This window comes from Suillus subaureus, assembly GCF_016647635.1.
Source record: "Suillus subaureus strain MN1 chromosome Unknown BJ212scaffold_7, whole genome shotgun sequence".
NCBI classification, from domain to species: domain Eukaryota; kingdom Fungi; phylum Basidiomycota; class Agaricomycetes; order Boletales; family Suillaceae; genus Suillus; species Suillus subaureus.
The window spans coordinates 965,718-982,677 of NW_024538563.1; the positions used below are offsets into that span (position 1 = coordinate 965,718).

Here is a 16,960-nt window from a genome sequence, read left to right on the forward strand (position 1 = left end):
AACATGCTGCATTGAGGTTCTTCTTGAATTTCTTTGTTGCCCCATTGAACTTGAGTCCATGTTTCCAATGCATGTTGTTCACTGGCCCATTATTGTCAGATGAATTGTAATGTCAAGAAACACCTTGATGAATGTTTTCAAGGTGTATCTGAAACCAGGCTTCACATCAAGCAGACCAGAACCCCACATCCAGTCCTGACCCAGCTCAGGCCTGAGGCCTTGGCCACCAAGACAATTTTTCAATGCATCTGTTATCTAATGATTCAAATATGAGCATGCTGTGGGTCAATATGAATAGGGAAACTTACTCGTGTACACATAATACATCCTGCAAATGAAATCAACCTCCTCTTCCAACCAATCATCATCAAAGTGAGTCTTGCCATTGAGAGACAACATTTGTCTGAATGGGACAGCATCCTGTGAAATGCCAATCAGGGCCGAGGGGAGGACATCAAAGCCAAGGCTATGTAACACTAGCTGCCATAAGATCCCGCTGTGAAGAAGAGTGGCTTGTGCACAATCCTCCTTCATGAACTCATGGTGATACTGCTCATATGTGATATAATCTGCATAAACTGCCTTGAAGGGGGGTGGAAGTATCTGAGCGAGTATGTATGAAGTTCACTGAGTGGGTGCTGAGTGCAAGGAGAAACTGCCATGGGCTGCAGTGTCTTGAATGGAATGCCTTTTTTCAGGAGTTTGAGGGCAATGGTCAAGATGTCAGACCCCCAGTCACAGTGGAGGCACATCACAGCTGTAGCAGTGTCAGGGACCACAAGTTTCCAGGGAACAAGACTTCTTGATTGACTTGGCTGGATGACATAGAGTCACTCCTGGCTGGGGATATTGAGATAAGAAACTTGAATGAATGCATTCAAAGCCAACAAGGGAGTCCCAGGCACCAGGTCCCAGTGATCAGACAGGATCTCAGACAACTGAGATGTGGGCAGGGTGGCAAGGTAACCTATGAAGCATGTAATGACATGCTTTTGCACATCTGAAATCAAGTCGACATCCTTGCCTGAGTCCCTGACAATGTTGCAAATGTGGCTGAACTTCTGCTTCTTGACCCAACTTTTGAAAGTGGCAGATCCACCAATGGATCTAGTAGTCGATGCTGACAGATGGAAGCCAAGGTGAAACTGTAAGTGAGTGACAAAGCATTCCACACCCTCAGTATAATTGGACAAGGGTGCAACCTCATGACATCCAAAGTAGTTGTGAATGTCCTGCAGGAAGCCAGACAATGATGGAGGCACAGTGGGTGGTGGCAGCAGAGGATCAGGGATGGGGTCTGAGAAATTGAAGTTGTCTTCTTCCCAGTCACTGTTGGGGGTGCTGGTGGGATCTAACTGATCATACAAGTCCCACTCATTTCTGAATGAGTCAAACCATCTGGTGGAGTTACTGTAGTTCCCCCAGGTCATCAGTACCTTGGCCTTGGTGAGGCAGATGCATAGCAAAAAGCCCCCAAACTCATCTTGAGGTTGCCATTCAAATACCATGACCATACTGGACTTTCCAGGAAGATTATGGCTCTTCACCGCTTGTTCCTGACTCTCATGTGATTGATGTTGAGCTGGGGATTCCTTCTTCTGCTTCTTCTGATTTTCCTCAAGGTGCTGTGCAAAGAAGGCCTTCCAGTCTTCTCCTGATTTTTGGCCACTGAGTTTTTGAGGGACTGGAAAGTGAGAGTCCACTTGAGGAGCTTCAGGTGCAGGGCCCCATCCAAGGGCACTCTGGGTCTCAGTTTCACCATCCCACTTACCCCAGATGCCATCATCCTGACCCCAGGCACTGTTACTTGGGCACTGCGCCTCAATTGCATGGGAAACAGCTTCTTGAGATGGGTTATAATGACACAAATTCACATGGAAGTTTTGTTGGCAGTGAACCCAGATTGGGATTTTGAAGTGTTTGAACATGGGTAGTTGTAGTTCCCAAGGGCAGTGAACAGAGGATATGAAGACGCCTGTGTGTGGAACCTTAGTTGACAGATCTCTGACAAATGAACACGACAATTCATGAACCCATTCAGCTGGTATGGGGCATCTGGGGTCATTGATGAGGAGAGCCATCCACAGACAATTTGATCCGCGATATTGACAAGTCATGATGTGCCATGAGCACACAGCAGTGATTACTAGACATGTGTCAGTTGTGATGAGATTGAAGAAATGGTTTGCATACATAGAAATGCATTGCAAGATCTCATTGCAACTTTCTTAGCTGTCATATCCATATGCCAGACATAGATCCCATCATATTCCCACGCTTTCCTGACCTATTTCCGGACCCCATATCTGACTCATTCCTGGATCCCCTATCCTGTCCACCCTACACACATTCTGTCCAGCAAGACATCCGGACTTTACCTCCTCTTGGATTCTGGACTACATTCACCACCTCACATATCTCAGTCCTGTTTCTGCCCTGCCTTCCAGATCCCCAGATCTCCGGACCTCCGGATATTAACTGTACTATCTCCAGACCTATTCCCACCCTCTGTCCGAGATCCTGCGCCTATCCCCATTTAGGCATCTCTGCCTTTCTGGTTCTCAGTTATCTCTGTTTCCGTCTTGCTGATTGATCCTTGTACTAGTTTCATCTCCGAGTTCATTTACTTATGTTCCGTCTTACTTACCAATGTGTTTCCACATGCTCGTACATAGCCTTACTCCTTTGCTTACTGATCCTCTCAGATAGCCTCTAGTATATAACCCCTGTACAACTACAGTAGAGTCCTCAGTCTGAATATCATCTTAGATCCTGTTCTACTTGCCAATCATCTTCTGGACTTCAGTCCATCTGAGTCTTGTCCTTTTCCATAAGGCCTAGGGAAGGATTCCCTAGGCCAGAATTCCAGACCTTCGGATTTGTCCCCTATGTCTCTGTCCCAAGTCTAGGGATTGCTTCCCTAGGCTGGAGTCTTGCCTTTCCGGCACTTACCCTCTTTCCGGACTTAGGTCCACTTCCTGTCCCTCCGACTCTACCTTAGGGTAGTCTACCTCTGTTTGCTTCTGCATCGGACTTCGTCTAATGTAGCCCCTATTCCTTCCGGACCTCCGGACCTCCTGTCCCTCATACCTCTGGGCATCCTGTCCTTTGGACATTCCACCCTCCGTACCTTTGGACATTCCATCCTCCATACCTCCATGTCCTGTCCTCCAGACCTCCTGTCCTCCATACTCCAGACCTCCAGACATCTTGTCCTCCTGTCCTCCAGACCTCCTATCCTTCCATCCTGATTTCCTGTAGAAGTATTACCTTGCAGTGGGAACTCTCCTGAGCATTTCCTGCATTCCTCTGGAACTCTCCCGTGCTCCCCCGGATGTTTCCCGCGCTCCTCCGGAAGTCCTCCCACACTCTCCACCAGAGTAGCCAGCCTCTGGAAGTCCTCCGGACTTCCTCTGAAATGAAGGGCACATACTCGGGTAAGGGGCACAGCATACGAGCTGAGGCCAAGCCCCTCTGAGTCAGTCTCTCTCTCCTTTGAGCATGGTTCTTAACATTAGCAAGCTTCACATCTGAATGCAACATTAGGTACCCATATTGAGCAGGAGGGTGTGCAAGTACAGTGCCCCATGGAACTAGGAGTCCAGCTCCCAAAAGCTCCTGGCACCAGAGTAACTTCTTCTCTAGTTCACACCAGCTTTCTCTAATGTCACAGTGGAGGATGTGCTTTCCCTGGCTGTCGAGCTCTGTGTGCAGGGAGAACATCGAGTGGTTCAGACACTCAAATATTGGACCATTGTCCTGCATGATTTGGGAATCATGAAGAACATGTATATGACATATCATCCCACGTTTCCATAGTCTGTTAGCTTAGTCCTCAGACTACACAAAATGTACTTTGAGTACAGACTCAAGTGCAATATTTCACTTTGCATGCTCCAATCATGGAAAAATATGGTGTGTTGAAGAAAAGTCAAATATGATGAAGAAATCATATATTGACCTGGTCAAAGTTGTTAGTCATACAAAAGCTTAGGTTATTGCCTATCATTTGGCTTATTTCCTTTGACTAGAAATAACCAAGGAGAAAAGATAAAAGCCTACCAAAACCCTATCTAAAAAGCCAGTGTTTTGATTTGTTCTGTCTTATGATTTATTCTACTTTATTTTCTTCATATTTTTCTTTCATTTCTTTACCTACTTGATTCTTTGACCTCCCAGAGACTCCACAAAATGTACCTGCAGGGTATGATGTCATGATGATGTCATATAGCTCCACAGAAATTTCTGGAATATTCTGTTGGATGCTATGAAGCCATCTATGATGTCATAGTGATGTCATTGGATGCTAGAATGTTCTGCTCCACTTGGCTCCACAATGAGGTCATTTATGATGCAACTCTGATGTCATTTCTCTTTCCAACCTTATTTCTTGGTACTATACAGTTTCTCCCATCTCATGTATTTAAGGAGAGCACTTTTCCACCCATAAAAATAAGAACTTCTTTTATCATTTAAAAGAACCTCCACTTCTTCCACTTTCTCTGACATTGACACTCTTTGTGTTAGCCAGGAAGTGCAGACCAAGTACACTTGGTTTACTTGCTCTGAGATCATTTATTCTTTTCTTGACTGTACCTGTGCTGTTTAGTGTGCATCTGACATATAGTTTCAGAGGACTAGAAGTATCAAGTCAAGCCATATTATCTGTGCCTGCAGATTCCTTTGTTGGATCATCTGCTCTTGTATCATATCATCTTCCTTGGATTAAACCCTTTGCATTTAGGCAGGGAAATCCAATCAGCTTCTACCAAGTTCCCTTTTATAAGTCCTTTAGTATATCAAGGCAGGGGAATATCATTAGCATTATTTGCTACCTAGTTTTGTGCATAGTATGCACCTATTCTTTATTTTCTGTCCAGTCAAGTATAGGACTAGAGAGACTCACCCACAAACTCTATTCTCTATCTAGTCAAACATAGGACTAGAGAGACTTACCTACAGAATCTATTCTATTTGTCTAGTCAAACTCAAGACTAGATAAAGTTCTATCTACATACTCTACATTATCTGTCTTGCCAGATAAAGCTAGGCTTGTATTGTAGAACCCCTATTTACAACCAGGTAGAATAAAACCACTGGGCTGTATAGCAGGTAACCTGCCACAAACACTGCGTTATCTACCACGAAAGAAGAAAAGTCGTAGACTGCGAACTTGAGGTTGTTGGCAGCATTCAGTCTTATCAAAAGTGTAATTGTGGTGTCATTGCCTTTTGACCACTTTTATATAAGACACCTCAAGTAAGAAGACACCGTCGAAGCTAGGATTCAAGGGGATGAGAGGAAACCATGGGTGAGCTCCATATGCCCAATGAGTGGTGAGGGGTGAAGTGGTGTCATCTGGAGATGAGTCGTGATCATCCCAGGGATCCCAGGCTGGCTCATAAGAAATATCATTGGGAAGAGAAGTCATAGTGAGGGAGGTGAATATCTTCTGCTCATGCACGAAGATGTTGAGATTGCTGGTCATGTTGTCAGATGCAGACTATTGGAGTGGGCTATGCCTGAAGACTATGCTCTTGAAGAGACAGCTTATCTTCCTTTCTACTACTTCCGGAGGCTCTAACAACTCTCTCCTCAGCTAAACCCAACCCAAACACCACCAAACTCTCCTCTACTCTCACCCTCAGCCTAGGGGTCCCCTACTCCATGTGCCCCCCTTTGAAAACAGTGATGCCCTCATTGCCAACACCTCTGTTTATCACTGACACCTCCACTGTTTCATCTCTGTCTTCATCCTCACTCTCTCCATCTTCTTTGTCTTCTTTGTCCTGTTCTTCATTCATATGCTCTTGACTGCTCCCATTACTGTCTGAGTCGTTGGTTATGTCTTCGTCTTCTTTATTCTGTGCCTCTAGTTCTCTTCTTTTCTGCTCTTCTGCTAACTTCATGCCCTCTCTTGTGTGGAATGCTCTTAGGCATCATGCATGGAATTTGCCAGATAATGGCTCACTGCTGGTTGTCTCTAGATGGTATGAGTTCCATAGTCTTTTGACTATGTGGTATGGAGGGGACCATTTTGGTATTACTTTGTGTCTTGCTTCGAGCGTGCTGTGCTGACTGCTGTAAAAGAATTGAACTAGTTGTCCAGCTTTGAATATCACTTCCCTTGGTGAGTGGCCCAGTACTCTTTTATCAAATGCGGCTTTCCTTTTTACAGTGTGCTGTACTACAGCTTTGTAGCCATCGAGGCACTGTTGTGCGACATAAGCCATGTGAACATTGGCATCTGATAATTGTAGTGCTGAAGTGCAGTTAGCTAGATCAGTTCATGGGGTATTGATTACTTGGCCTAGTAATAACTCCTTTGGTGAAAACTTCAATGCCAGTAGTATGCAGTGGTTTAATGCTACTACTGCTTCTTCTAGGTGGTCTGGCCATGTTTTTGGCAATTTGTCCCATGAGATTGCTTTGTAGTCGTCCTCTCCAAGATTTGGTGCGCATAATCTCTTGAGTATGTGTAGCAAGATCTTATTTGTGCCTTCTACTAGTCCATTGACCCACAGTGAGTATGCTGCTACGATATGAGTCTTGCAGGACCACTTAGCGCAGTAGTCTCAAACATCCACATTATTGAAATGCTTTCCCCCATCACTCATGAAGGTCTCCAATGAGGTGAAGTTATAGAATATCTTGGATAGGCTATCAATTGTCATGCATGCCGTTCCTGATGAATTGTATTTGAAAACCCAAACATGTTGTGAGAAAGTGTCAAGGTACATGCCTAGGGTGTAGTATCCTTGTGCTTTTGGGAGGGTTAGGTAGTTGCCGACTAGCAATTCAAACAAGTGTCTGTGAGTAATTGGTTCTAGAAGTGAGTGCAAGTGTTGATTTCCAAAATTTTTACACTTAGCACAATTCCCTATCACCTCTAGGATTGATGCATTGAGTCCAGCACTGTAGATTTGATCTGTTAGTGCGATCTTGATGACATCTCTTCCCCAATGTCCTTTGTTCTTGTGCTGTTCTTTTGCTAATTGCTTTGCCTCTTCTTTAGTGATACACTCTACCTTGCTGCAAGCTCACACTGTTGTTCCTCCTTGTAGGTGCCACAACTTACCCTCCTCTATTAGGTATTACAATGCTCGGTGCATTGCTTGCTTCTTGTTGTGTAAGGGTTTCGTCTCATCCATTCCTAATATTGATTCCATGACTTCTAGAAAAACTGGTTCATTAGCAAATTGTTCTTGTAGCAGACTTACTGGTTTCTGTTGGGTTCTTGAATCAGTGAGTAGAATGTCATTGGTTAGTCCTGAACTTGCTTCCCAATCCTTGCTGACTGTCCATTCACTTCCGTTGTTTAGCCTGGCATCTCTTGGTTGTCCTTCTCACTGTCGACTGAGCCCATCTGCAATGATGTTTAGTTTACCTGGAACATGGTGTACATCCATGATCCTGTGTGCTATGATTCCATCTCTCCACCTTGCATGTGCTGCATTGACCTGGTCGCTCATCAGTACGCTTCATAGGGCTTGACAGTCTGTTTCTATTTCTGTGGGGAATCCCCAGATAATATCTGCAAATTTGTCAAGTCCAAACTTCAGCGCCATGAACTCAAGAATGAATGGCTTGTATTTCTGCTCTGCTCTTGATGTGCATTTGGATGCGAAGCCAATGGGGAGTAAGTGTTCTGTCCATTTGCCTGATGGTTTCTGTGACCATACTCATTGACTTAGTATGGCTGCAAATCCTTCCTAGCATCCATCTGACATGACTATGAAGTTCAATCTGTCATACTTCAGTGCTTGAAGGATAGGTCTAGCCACTAAAGCTGCTTTCAGGTCCAGGAATACTGCTGTGTGTGCTTCCTTCCAGCATTCATTGAGCTTGAAGTCTTGTAAGGTGTGCCTATAAGTGCTCTTTGAGTATGGTATCTTGAGTGGTGCTGCTTTAACAAGGTCTCGCAGCAGTCCTTCTTGTTGGGCGTACACTTGTATCAGGTCTCGGAAGTGACTTGTTAATCCTAAAAACAATTCTAGATTAAGCATGTCAGTGGGTTGTTTCCAATTGACAATAGTGGCAAGCTTCTCTAAGTCTGGTTGAATGCCTTTTGGTCCTACAGTGGCTCCTGTGAATGTGGTTTCTGTCATGAACAGACAACATTTTGTTAGCAATAATGACAGCTTGCATTCTTGGCAGTGTAAGAAAATCTGCTCTAATTTCTTTAGCATTCCATTGAACATGTTGTCTGCACATCCTCCATTGTCCACAAAGAGCTCCATCATACTGTTTGCTAGTAAGTTGTGCAGATGGTTAGCTGTCATTTCACAAAATGTGGATGGTGCTCCTGTAAGGCCCATTGGCATTCATTTATACCAGAAGTATCCCTTTCCTTCAATGTAAAATGCTGTGTATGGTCGCGATTCCTGTGGTATTTTGACAGCATAGAACCCTGAGGTGAAGTCAAACACTGAGATGTACCTATGTCCACTTAAGCATTGTTGCTTTGCTCGTATGTCTCCTTGTGGCATTGGTGCTATCACCATGTATTTGTTTACCTCATTGAAATTCTGGCATATGCACCATTTCTGTGGACCTGGTGTTGACTTTGGTGGTTCTTCTGTAGTGACCTCTCATTCTGGCAATGTAAACACTGGTTGTTTCCTGTGTTGCTTACACTGTTCATTGACTTGATGTTGTAGTTCCTCAAGTGTCAGTCCACCGTGTTTGTGGGCTTTTTGAGTGAGGACTGTTGTGGCACAACACTTGATTGCTTCTGGAGGTGCCTTTTCAATGATACCTGCCACTAACATTTCATCAATCTTACTATGTAGGAACTGGGTCTGAGGTGGCATCAATGCTTTCTGGTGGACTCAGGTCTGGAATGTGGCATCTTGAGGTATGTTGAGTTGGTGTTCTGCTCCTGGGACTGGCAACACTTCTGATAATGAACATGCAAAGATGTCAGCATATTGAGTAACAAGTTCTTTGACCTTTTCTCATTCCTCAGGACTAAGGTTGTCTCTGACTTGCACTGCTTTTACAATGTGAGCTACTCTTCTCAGATTTCTTGGGTCCATCGTTCTCATGAAGGCTTCTGCATTGTTATTGATAAAGTTTGCCAAAATAGTGTCTTGTGATGCTTTGTTGCTGTTATCTGTTGGTTCCATTGATGTGTCCTTTGTTGTCATGGTCTCCTGAGCTTTGTCCTCAATTGTGTTAGCTTCCACAACCATGGTCTCATTCTGATTGGGGATGGTCATTGAGGTTCTGTTTGCTGTTATCTGTACTGTGTCAGTTTCATACTCATGTATAGCTTTCAATGCTCTTAGCATTGGTTTCCCAAGTAAAAACTTCCATCCTCCTCCACTATCAAAAACTTCAAACTCTCCTTGTGCCTTGACTCCTGCTATCATAATGTCACCTTTCCATGTTCCTTTTGATGGGACCAGTGCACCATTGGCCATTCTTAGTCTCTTGGTTGATGCTTTCCAATTCCCTAGGCAATGTTTGATGCTATTGAAGACTGTCATGCACATGGCACTGACCATGGTGCCTTTGTTGAAGAGTGCTTTGACTCATATGATCTCTCCTTTCGGTCCTGTGAATGAGATATAGTGCAGGAAGGGTTGACATTTATGGTGTGTTCCTTCATCATCCGTCAAGTACAGGTCAATAATGTTGCATTGTTCACTAGCCAGCTGCATAACAACATAGTTTGTACTGTGTTTGATGGGGAAGGTCTGCTGGTCCTCGTATGTTTCCTCCTTACACACAAGGACTGATTGTCTGGGTGGATGAGGTACTAAATGTTTTCGGTGTGACAGTCAAGTTTTCCTTGGGCTTAGATTTACTTACTTTACTTACCTTTACCTACTCCCACTTTCTTTAGCTTATGTTCGCATTTTTGCTGCTTACTTAAGCATGTATCTCTTTCACTAGTGTCAGTACCAGCCTGAATGACAGTCCCTTTTGATGATAATTTCTACTCTCTGAGCACTGAGCCAAGTCAGAATCCCATGGGCTGAACATACTGCTCTCCACTCAGCAGCTTGGCCAGCTGAAATATGATTCCCACATCGGGTCATTTGGCTATCCTCTATGCCAATGACCTGTTCCCATTTCCCTGGTCTAGAGTCTCATCTACCATGAAATTGACTTGGGAGGCTGTGGCCCTATTGAATGTGCCTAGAATTCATGTGCAGTTGCTGCGCCATATACTTTCATTCTTCAGAAGTTGGGTGTCCATTGGGATGGGACATCTTGGTCTGATATGCCCATGTGCTCCACACCTGAAACATTTACCAGAACAGACCTGCACTGTTCCTGGCATTAACAGGTACAGCATTTTCTCTAAGCATCTGGCTCCCTCTCCCCATTTCACTGACCATTGCCTTAACTGTTCTTCATATGCTGCATGGCCTGCATCTGTGTCTGCTTGGTGCTTTAGCTCATTGATGTAGGTGCATAACATGTCTTTCTCTTCTTGTGTAGGAGGCTGTCCTCTAGGGTACTGATTGGGTGTCAGTTGATTAGCTGTGATGTCACTCTTCACAACGTTGGGACATTGGAAGGTGTGTTCCCCATGGTTCTCAGGAGTGCTGTTGCTTTCAGAGTTGATGTGTTGGATCCAATTGTTGTTTGTTGCATCTGTGAGCATAACACTTTGATGGGATCTTGTCAATTCTCTAGCCATGCGATGCGTGCATTCTGAGCTCTTTCCACCACCTTCCTCTCCTTTACTCTCTTTGCCTTCTCCTGCAGGATGTCAATATTGATGTCTTTGATTTCATTCAAGAACATGTCCCAGTCTGCTGGTGCTGCTGATGTCAAGTCTCTAAGAGCTTGTGGGAGTGCTTCGCAGACCAGTTGGATTAGGATGGGTATGTTCTCTACTCCTGTGTCCTTCACAAGTGTCTTTAACTTGTTGTGGAACTGTGTGTGTGCCCATGTTGCAATTCCTGCTACCATGACTCTTTCCCCAGCTTCTTCCTCTTTGAATCACAGCTCTAGTAAGTCCTTTTGATATTCTCTCTGCGTCTTCCCTGCAATGACTATCGCTGGCCATTTCACTAAGAATGCTGCTTTGGCTTGTGCCCATGTAGCTTTCTGCAATGCACTTAGGTCTGTCCACCATATGTCTGCATCTGAGCCCACAGAAATGAATGTGCCAAGTAGTAAGATCATTATCACTTCATCTGAAATGTGGTTGACTGTGATATACCCTTCAAGGCTTCATATAAAGTTAGCTGAGTTTTCGTTATCACGCCCATGGAACAAGGGTGGGGAGTTTGCTGACATCATTGACATTGTAACTTTACTAACTGTCTGTGCTTGCTTTGGTATGATGGTAGGCTTTATATTGGGCTTTGTTGGTACTACTGGTGGTTGCACTGGTAGGACAGTTTGAGTATTTGATTCTCTGGGGATAGACAGCAGTACACCTGTGTCCCACTGGAAGGCTGGGAGAAGTATTGTGTTTCTTCTTGGTGCATCAGGTAATGACTCTTCATCATCTTCTCTTAAATCCTTGCTAACTTCACAATCCAGTGTGACGATCATATTCCCACTAGGCTTGCAATGGCCATCTTTTGATATAGGTGATGGAAAGCTACAAAACCATTGACCGCTTTTCCCACACTCAACCTACTCCAGACATGTATTCCTGCGCTCTGCAGACCCATGCATTCACTCCCGTGCTGCGTGCATACCTGCGGTCGATTTCCCACACCTTCAGACTACCTTACAGATGTCCTGTGTCAGTCCATTGTCCATCCTACCTCATTGGTACGTATTTTGCCTTGCCTCATGTGTTGTAACATGTGTTACAGTCTTATTACATGTCTTTACATATTCCTACTGCCTGTCTGTCCTGTCCCTTCCATTTCCAAGAGGGTTTAGCTAGTATAAAGTGCCTAGAGTGACTACTTCGTATTTACTTCCCTTCTACAGTATTTCCTTCCCTTAGGTTTTACTTAGGAGCAGTCACCATTAGTGCGCACTTTTAGCCCCTATTGGTTACCTTATACCTGGACACCTTACCTTGACTTTCCTTACCTGTGCAATCAATACCCTTGCCTCACTTGCTACCGCACCATTCCTTAGACTTCCTACCCTACCTAGCATCTCACACTTCTGCATCAACCACTCATTGACTGCACTTCCGCATTCCCACACTCTACATATCCATGCTCCCATTCCCACGCTCTGCACACTTTCGGGTCTTTAGTATCATCAGCCACTCTCAGTAGCAATTCCCTTTAGGGTCAAACATTCTTGCTTGCAAGTGTAGCAGCTAGGCAGAGCATTGACCTACAACAATATTTTTGGTTAGGCACTTTAACAAGTGTCTAGCCATTGTTGTGTTTGCACACTGGGACTTCACAATCATCTGGTTCCTCTTTGTCCGGCATAAGCTGCCATTCGTTAGTCTCCAGTGTGTTGAGAGGCAATGACACTGATGAGGTGGACATGCTGCTAGAATTTTCAGTGTCTGAGAGGGCCTTGGGTAGGAACTTGCCTCCTGGCCCTCTCAGTGGTAGTTTCTTTCTATTAGGCAGTTTGGCTAAGGAGACTTGTTCATCGTCAGTACTATTTCTCAGTTCAAAAATTGAAATGCTATGCTTTGTAATGTGTTCTCCTTATGTTTCTTGACTCTTTTGTACTTGACTAGTTGGGTCATTTGCTTGTGTAATCCACAAGGCTTTTGACTTCTCCATCTAGACTCTGGGCTCTAAAGCTCTGGACTCTGGACTCTAAGGGGAAGACCAAATGTGAAGCTTTTGGTCAAGGTGAACTCACTCTGTTCACCAGTTGGAGTGGGCTATGCCTGAAGACTATGCTCTCGAAGAGACAGCTTATCTTCCTCTCTACTACTTCTGGAGGCTCTAACAACTCTCTCCTTGGCTAAACCCAACCCAAACACCACCAAACTCTCCTCTACTCTCACCCTCAGCCTAGGGGTCCCCTACTCCACCAGCATCTCAACTTTGCCCACATTTCTCTCACCTCTCTGGAAGTCACACCCCACCCACATCCACCATCCATCCTCTCATGAATTCTAAGTGTCATTTGAATGTCCAATTTCATGCCAATGTGTGCTGGTATAACTAAGTTATGTGCTACCAAGTTTTGCCAAAACTCTACCAAGCTTAGTGAAAATCCTGAATCTTACTCTGAGTGCACCTACTAGACATCAGATGACTGGGTTCATTAATGCATTGTTTACTCCTTAGCTATCCGTGAGAACGCTATATTCTGGATTTCGTTATGATGTTTGTTTTCTCTGTGTCTCGGGTTTTCCTTCTTGCTATAATAGGTGTTTATTTGTCACTATTTTGAATCCACATATCACGCTACATTGTAGTTGACCGTGCTCCGCACGGTAACTTGTCGTTTTCCTGATGGCATTTGACAGATTGCAAACATGCCCGCTCCAATCCTGATTAGTAAAGCGCTGTCTGATCCTTCTGTGGACACAGCATTGCAAGTTTGCTCATGGGAGACTAACCAGCACTTTGCATCCCATCGAGGTTGCTGTATAAATATACTAAACCTTGCACTGCACTGCACCCAAGCAGTACTGAGCTTGCAGTGCCGGATCATATTGGACCATCAAGACCGATGTGCAGCTGGGCCATATAATGCATATCTGCAACAGACCCAGTCAGTCGTCTGCCATCATGGTCCCGTTGTTTGACCAAGCTGATGTCAGTATCGGCATCACACTGCAGCATAGTGACGTGAGTGATGGTCAGAATCAGTAGCATGGCATTCAATAAACTGACTGTTTACGTGCACTATATAGTATATTTTCAGTGCGTGCTACCAACGGTTGTATGCAGCAGCGTTCGTGCTGAACTTTCGTCTTAGTTGCCATAGCATGTCTTTGGGTAGGTACCAACTCAGTTGGTGACCTGTCAGTCGACCAAGGAAGTTGATTACTTCGCTATTAGGTATACGACTTTGCTCTCACCCTCGATAAAGATGTAGGTTTTCGTCCAGCCAACGTCATAACAGCGCCCAGAGCCTGACAAGTGACATACAAAGGCCGTGTTCATACTGGATGCTCCATGGGGAATACCCAAACTGACCTATCTTACCTGCCGATACTTACCATTTGCATTGGTCGTCACTGATATGTTTTGTATGTCCAAAAATGTGACACTTGAAGCAAGTGGAATCTCACCTGTTTTCAGGAATTTTACAACCTGGACTTTCCCTCAAGGTATGTTGTTGTCATCGCATGTTACTCTGAAAGCTCAATTCAAAAATCGCAGTCCTGCACAACTTTGTTTGCACTTAACTCATGTGAGTTGAGCCCCTTGTGAAACGAATACCCCTGGAACTGTTGCCCCTACCAGATATCAGAGGAATCGAACTGTTTTGCGCAGAATGTTAGTATCCTTTACTGTCCATTATTTCCATGGCTGACCCTGGTTCCAACATCCTGCAGTACTCTTTACGTGGAGAGTTTGGGCGGTGATGGGTCACAGATGGCTGATAACATGTTGCAACATTGTGGTAAGTCAGTCTTTCGGAAGTGAATTGTTTTGTCAATTGCCAAATGTATAGCTCTTCCTGGTCCCAGTGGTGGTGACACTTACATTATCCGACTCTTCCTCTGCAGGTGAGTCTCCTCCTGCTGGCTGATTTGGTGATTCACAACGATGTGGTTTAGTCATGCAGTCACCTATTCCAAAAGTCGCAAGTTGCTACAACAGCAAGCAGAGTCTCATTGTCATCGTAGCCTATGTTTTGCTCGTCATCACAGAAATAGGTAAGTTTCACAGTATTTTTATATTATTATGTTAAATTTTCCATAGAAATCCTCAGTTTCATGTTATACCACTCGTGGAATGATTATAGAGAACATGGAAACGATGCGCCTCTTGTACGGGTCCTGGTCAGACATAACATATTTTACTTTGCCTGTGGACTTGGTGAGCAAAACAACATCCATCAAAATTGACACTGACATTTGTAGCAGACCAGTATCTTCCACCATGGCCGTGGTTGCCGTGGTTGCTCTTCCCGTGCATATTTATAAGATTATGAACCCAACGTCCAACTCAAGATCTAATTGCAGGCATCGTACGCAGATGCGGTATCAGAGTAAGGGGCTGTTTCTTGGACTGGACATATTGACTGACTGTCTCGTAGTTTACAGTTCGTGATACACAGAATACTAGCGACATGCATGCACCGCGAGCTGTACAACACAGCCCACCACACTGAAGAGACTTTCACTGGGAATGTGTCCCTTCCTCTTGTTTTTGCACCAGCTTTGTCGGAGGTGTAACTTGATTATAAAGGTCCTTCTTCTCTTTACCCTAGAAAATACTAGATCAATGATTTTTAGATAGAGAATTTGTATCTTCTCGGTTGGTAAGAGTAGATACTGCGAATAATACTCTCGCCCACAACACATGAGCTCACTGAGTTGTTTGCATTGACCAAAAGCCTCTCACTTTGCAAGTAGTCCATCGGAACGTACAATCCATGGAGAATAATTCAGGTAAATTCAAAGAACGCAGCTTCATGAATGCAACCTCAAATAAGGGGGAGGTCAAGCAAAATGGAGATGAGGAAGCATACAAGTGGCTTTGCATGTCATTTTGAATGGTAACCTTGAATATGAATAAAGCGAGTACCAGCCATTGAGCAGCGCATATGGTCACACCACTGAGTCGAACTGCTGGGTAGCTGTCGAGTGCAAATACATACTTTCCATGATTTGTGTTTCTCCCTTCTGTTAAGCCCAGAAGTAGGTTCCAGACGACAAGGATACATCTATCTGATGTCTGCTTTCGTCTGGATTCACTATTGCACCACTGGGGCGGTGTTGAGAACCTTGATTAGCAAAAATTGAACGCCGGAGGAGGCGAAGGAGGGAAAGGATCAATTACCTAGGATAGCGCACCAGTGAGCTCAAATCCCTAGAAACACCGTAGATGAATTAATGAAACACATCAATTAATTTATAGGTATCACTACACATAGATATACATTGATGCAGAACGAGACACAATGAAAACAAATAAACCTTCCTGGAGTTGCTGCAGTACTCACCATTCGTCACTCCCCTACATCCAACCCAGTACATTCCTTTTCTGCCTGCTCCAGTGGGTACATGTGACATGTCCCTGACAGTGCCAGAGGAGACCATGTACATAATGGTGATAGAGGGCAGGCTAGCTAGCACTGGACGCCATATTGTTTTGAGCCCACAGAAACATTGTCATACTGACCAGATGACAGGCAAGAGAGAGACATTCAGGTGACACCCTTGCCAGAGTCCTCATAACATGGTGATATGTTAGAGCAGCTACTCGACCCAAAAAGACAACGCTATTCATGCAGTCATGTAGGATAGTCAGATTGGAGGGCCAGGATGCACCGACTGCATGATTAGATGCGACATGATACATTCTGGAAGGTGCAGAGACAAGAGTTGGACGCACAGATGCACTGAGGCGAACAGCCCCATGCCTTGGGCATCTATGGAAACTAAGGCATGTTGATGCAGTAAAGCAGCATAAAACACACAATACACGCACCTCTGCAACTTAGGCCAAGACACTTCCAAAGTCCATCTCGACGGTACCGAACGCCATCAACCTGCAGTAAAATGTCAAAGCTCATTGTAATCACTGCATCACTGCGAGAGTTCAAAGGCCATAAAGGATGCGTAAGGGCAGTTGCAATTTCCCTAGTAAATGACGGATGACCGGTCATTACTAGCTTGAACAATAGGGCACTTCGTCTGTGGGGCTTGAAGACAGGTGTTGTGTTGAAGAAGATGGAAGGCCATCCAGTCCTAGGATAAGTACTAATAGGGTAGAGGGGCGAAAGTTTCGGAACAAAAACCTGGATTTCATGATAGCGTTCACCATGCTCAATGGGACTTCAAACTCAGCAATTGCTTGGTCAACATAGACAAAAGGTGTACAATAGTCAACACAAACAAATACGCAAGTGGCCCAATTACCAAAAGTAGCAA

General features: G+C 44.5%; 2 protein-coding genes across 2 annotated transcripts; one reads left to right on the top strand and one right to left on the bottom strand.

Moving 5' to 3' along the window:
- Nucleotides 1-285: 285 nt before the first annotated feature.
- Nucleotides 286-597, bottom strand: BJ212DRAFT_1265527 (uncharacterized protein; the record flags this gene model as incomplete). Its single annotated transcript, XM_041330495.1, has 1 exon — nt 286-597. A coding segment is annotated over one exon (312 nt), but the record flags the coding sequence as incomplete, so codon positions are not given.
- A 13,043-nt stretch (nt 598-13,640) lies between these two features.
- On the top strand, nt 13,641-15,259 carry BJ212DRAFT_1478182 (uncharacterized protein; the record flags this gene model as incomplete). Its single annotated transcript, XM_041339670.1, has 14 exons — nt 13,641-13,700; nt 13,766-13,775; nt 13,831-13,850; nt 13,914-13,946; nt 14,157-14,185; nt 14,238-14,268; nt 14,329-14,354; nt 14,414-14,481; nt 14,549-14,587; nt 14,639-14,737; nt 14,784-14,900; nt 14,953-14,993; nt 15,047-15,072; nt 15,142-15,259. The coding sequence occupies 14 exons, from the start codon at nt 13,641-13,643 to the stop codon at nt 15,257-15,259; spliced, it is 717 nt and encodes a 238-aa protein (XP_041196153.1).
- Nucleotides 15,260-16,960: the final 1,701 nt, after the last annotated feature.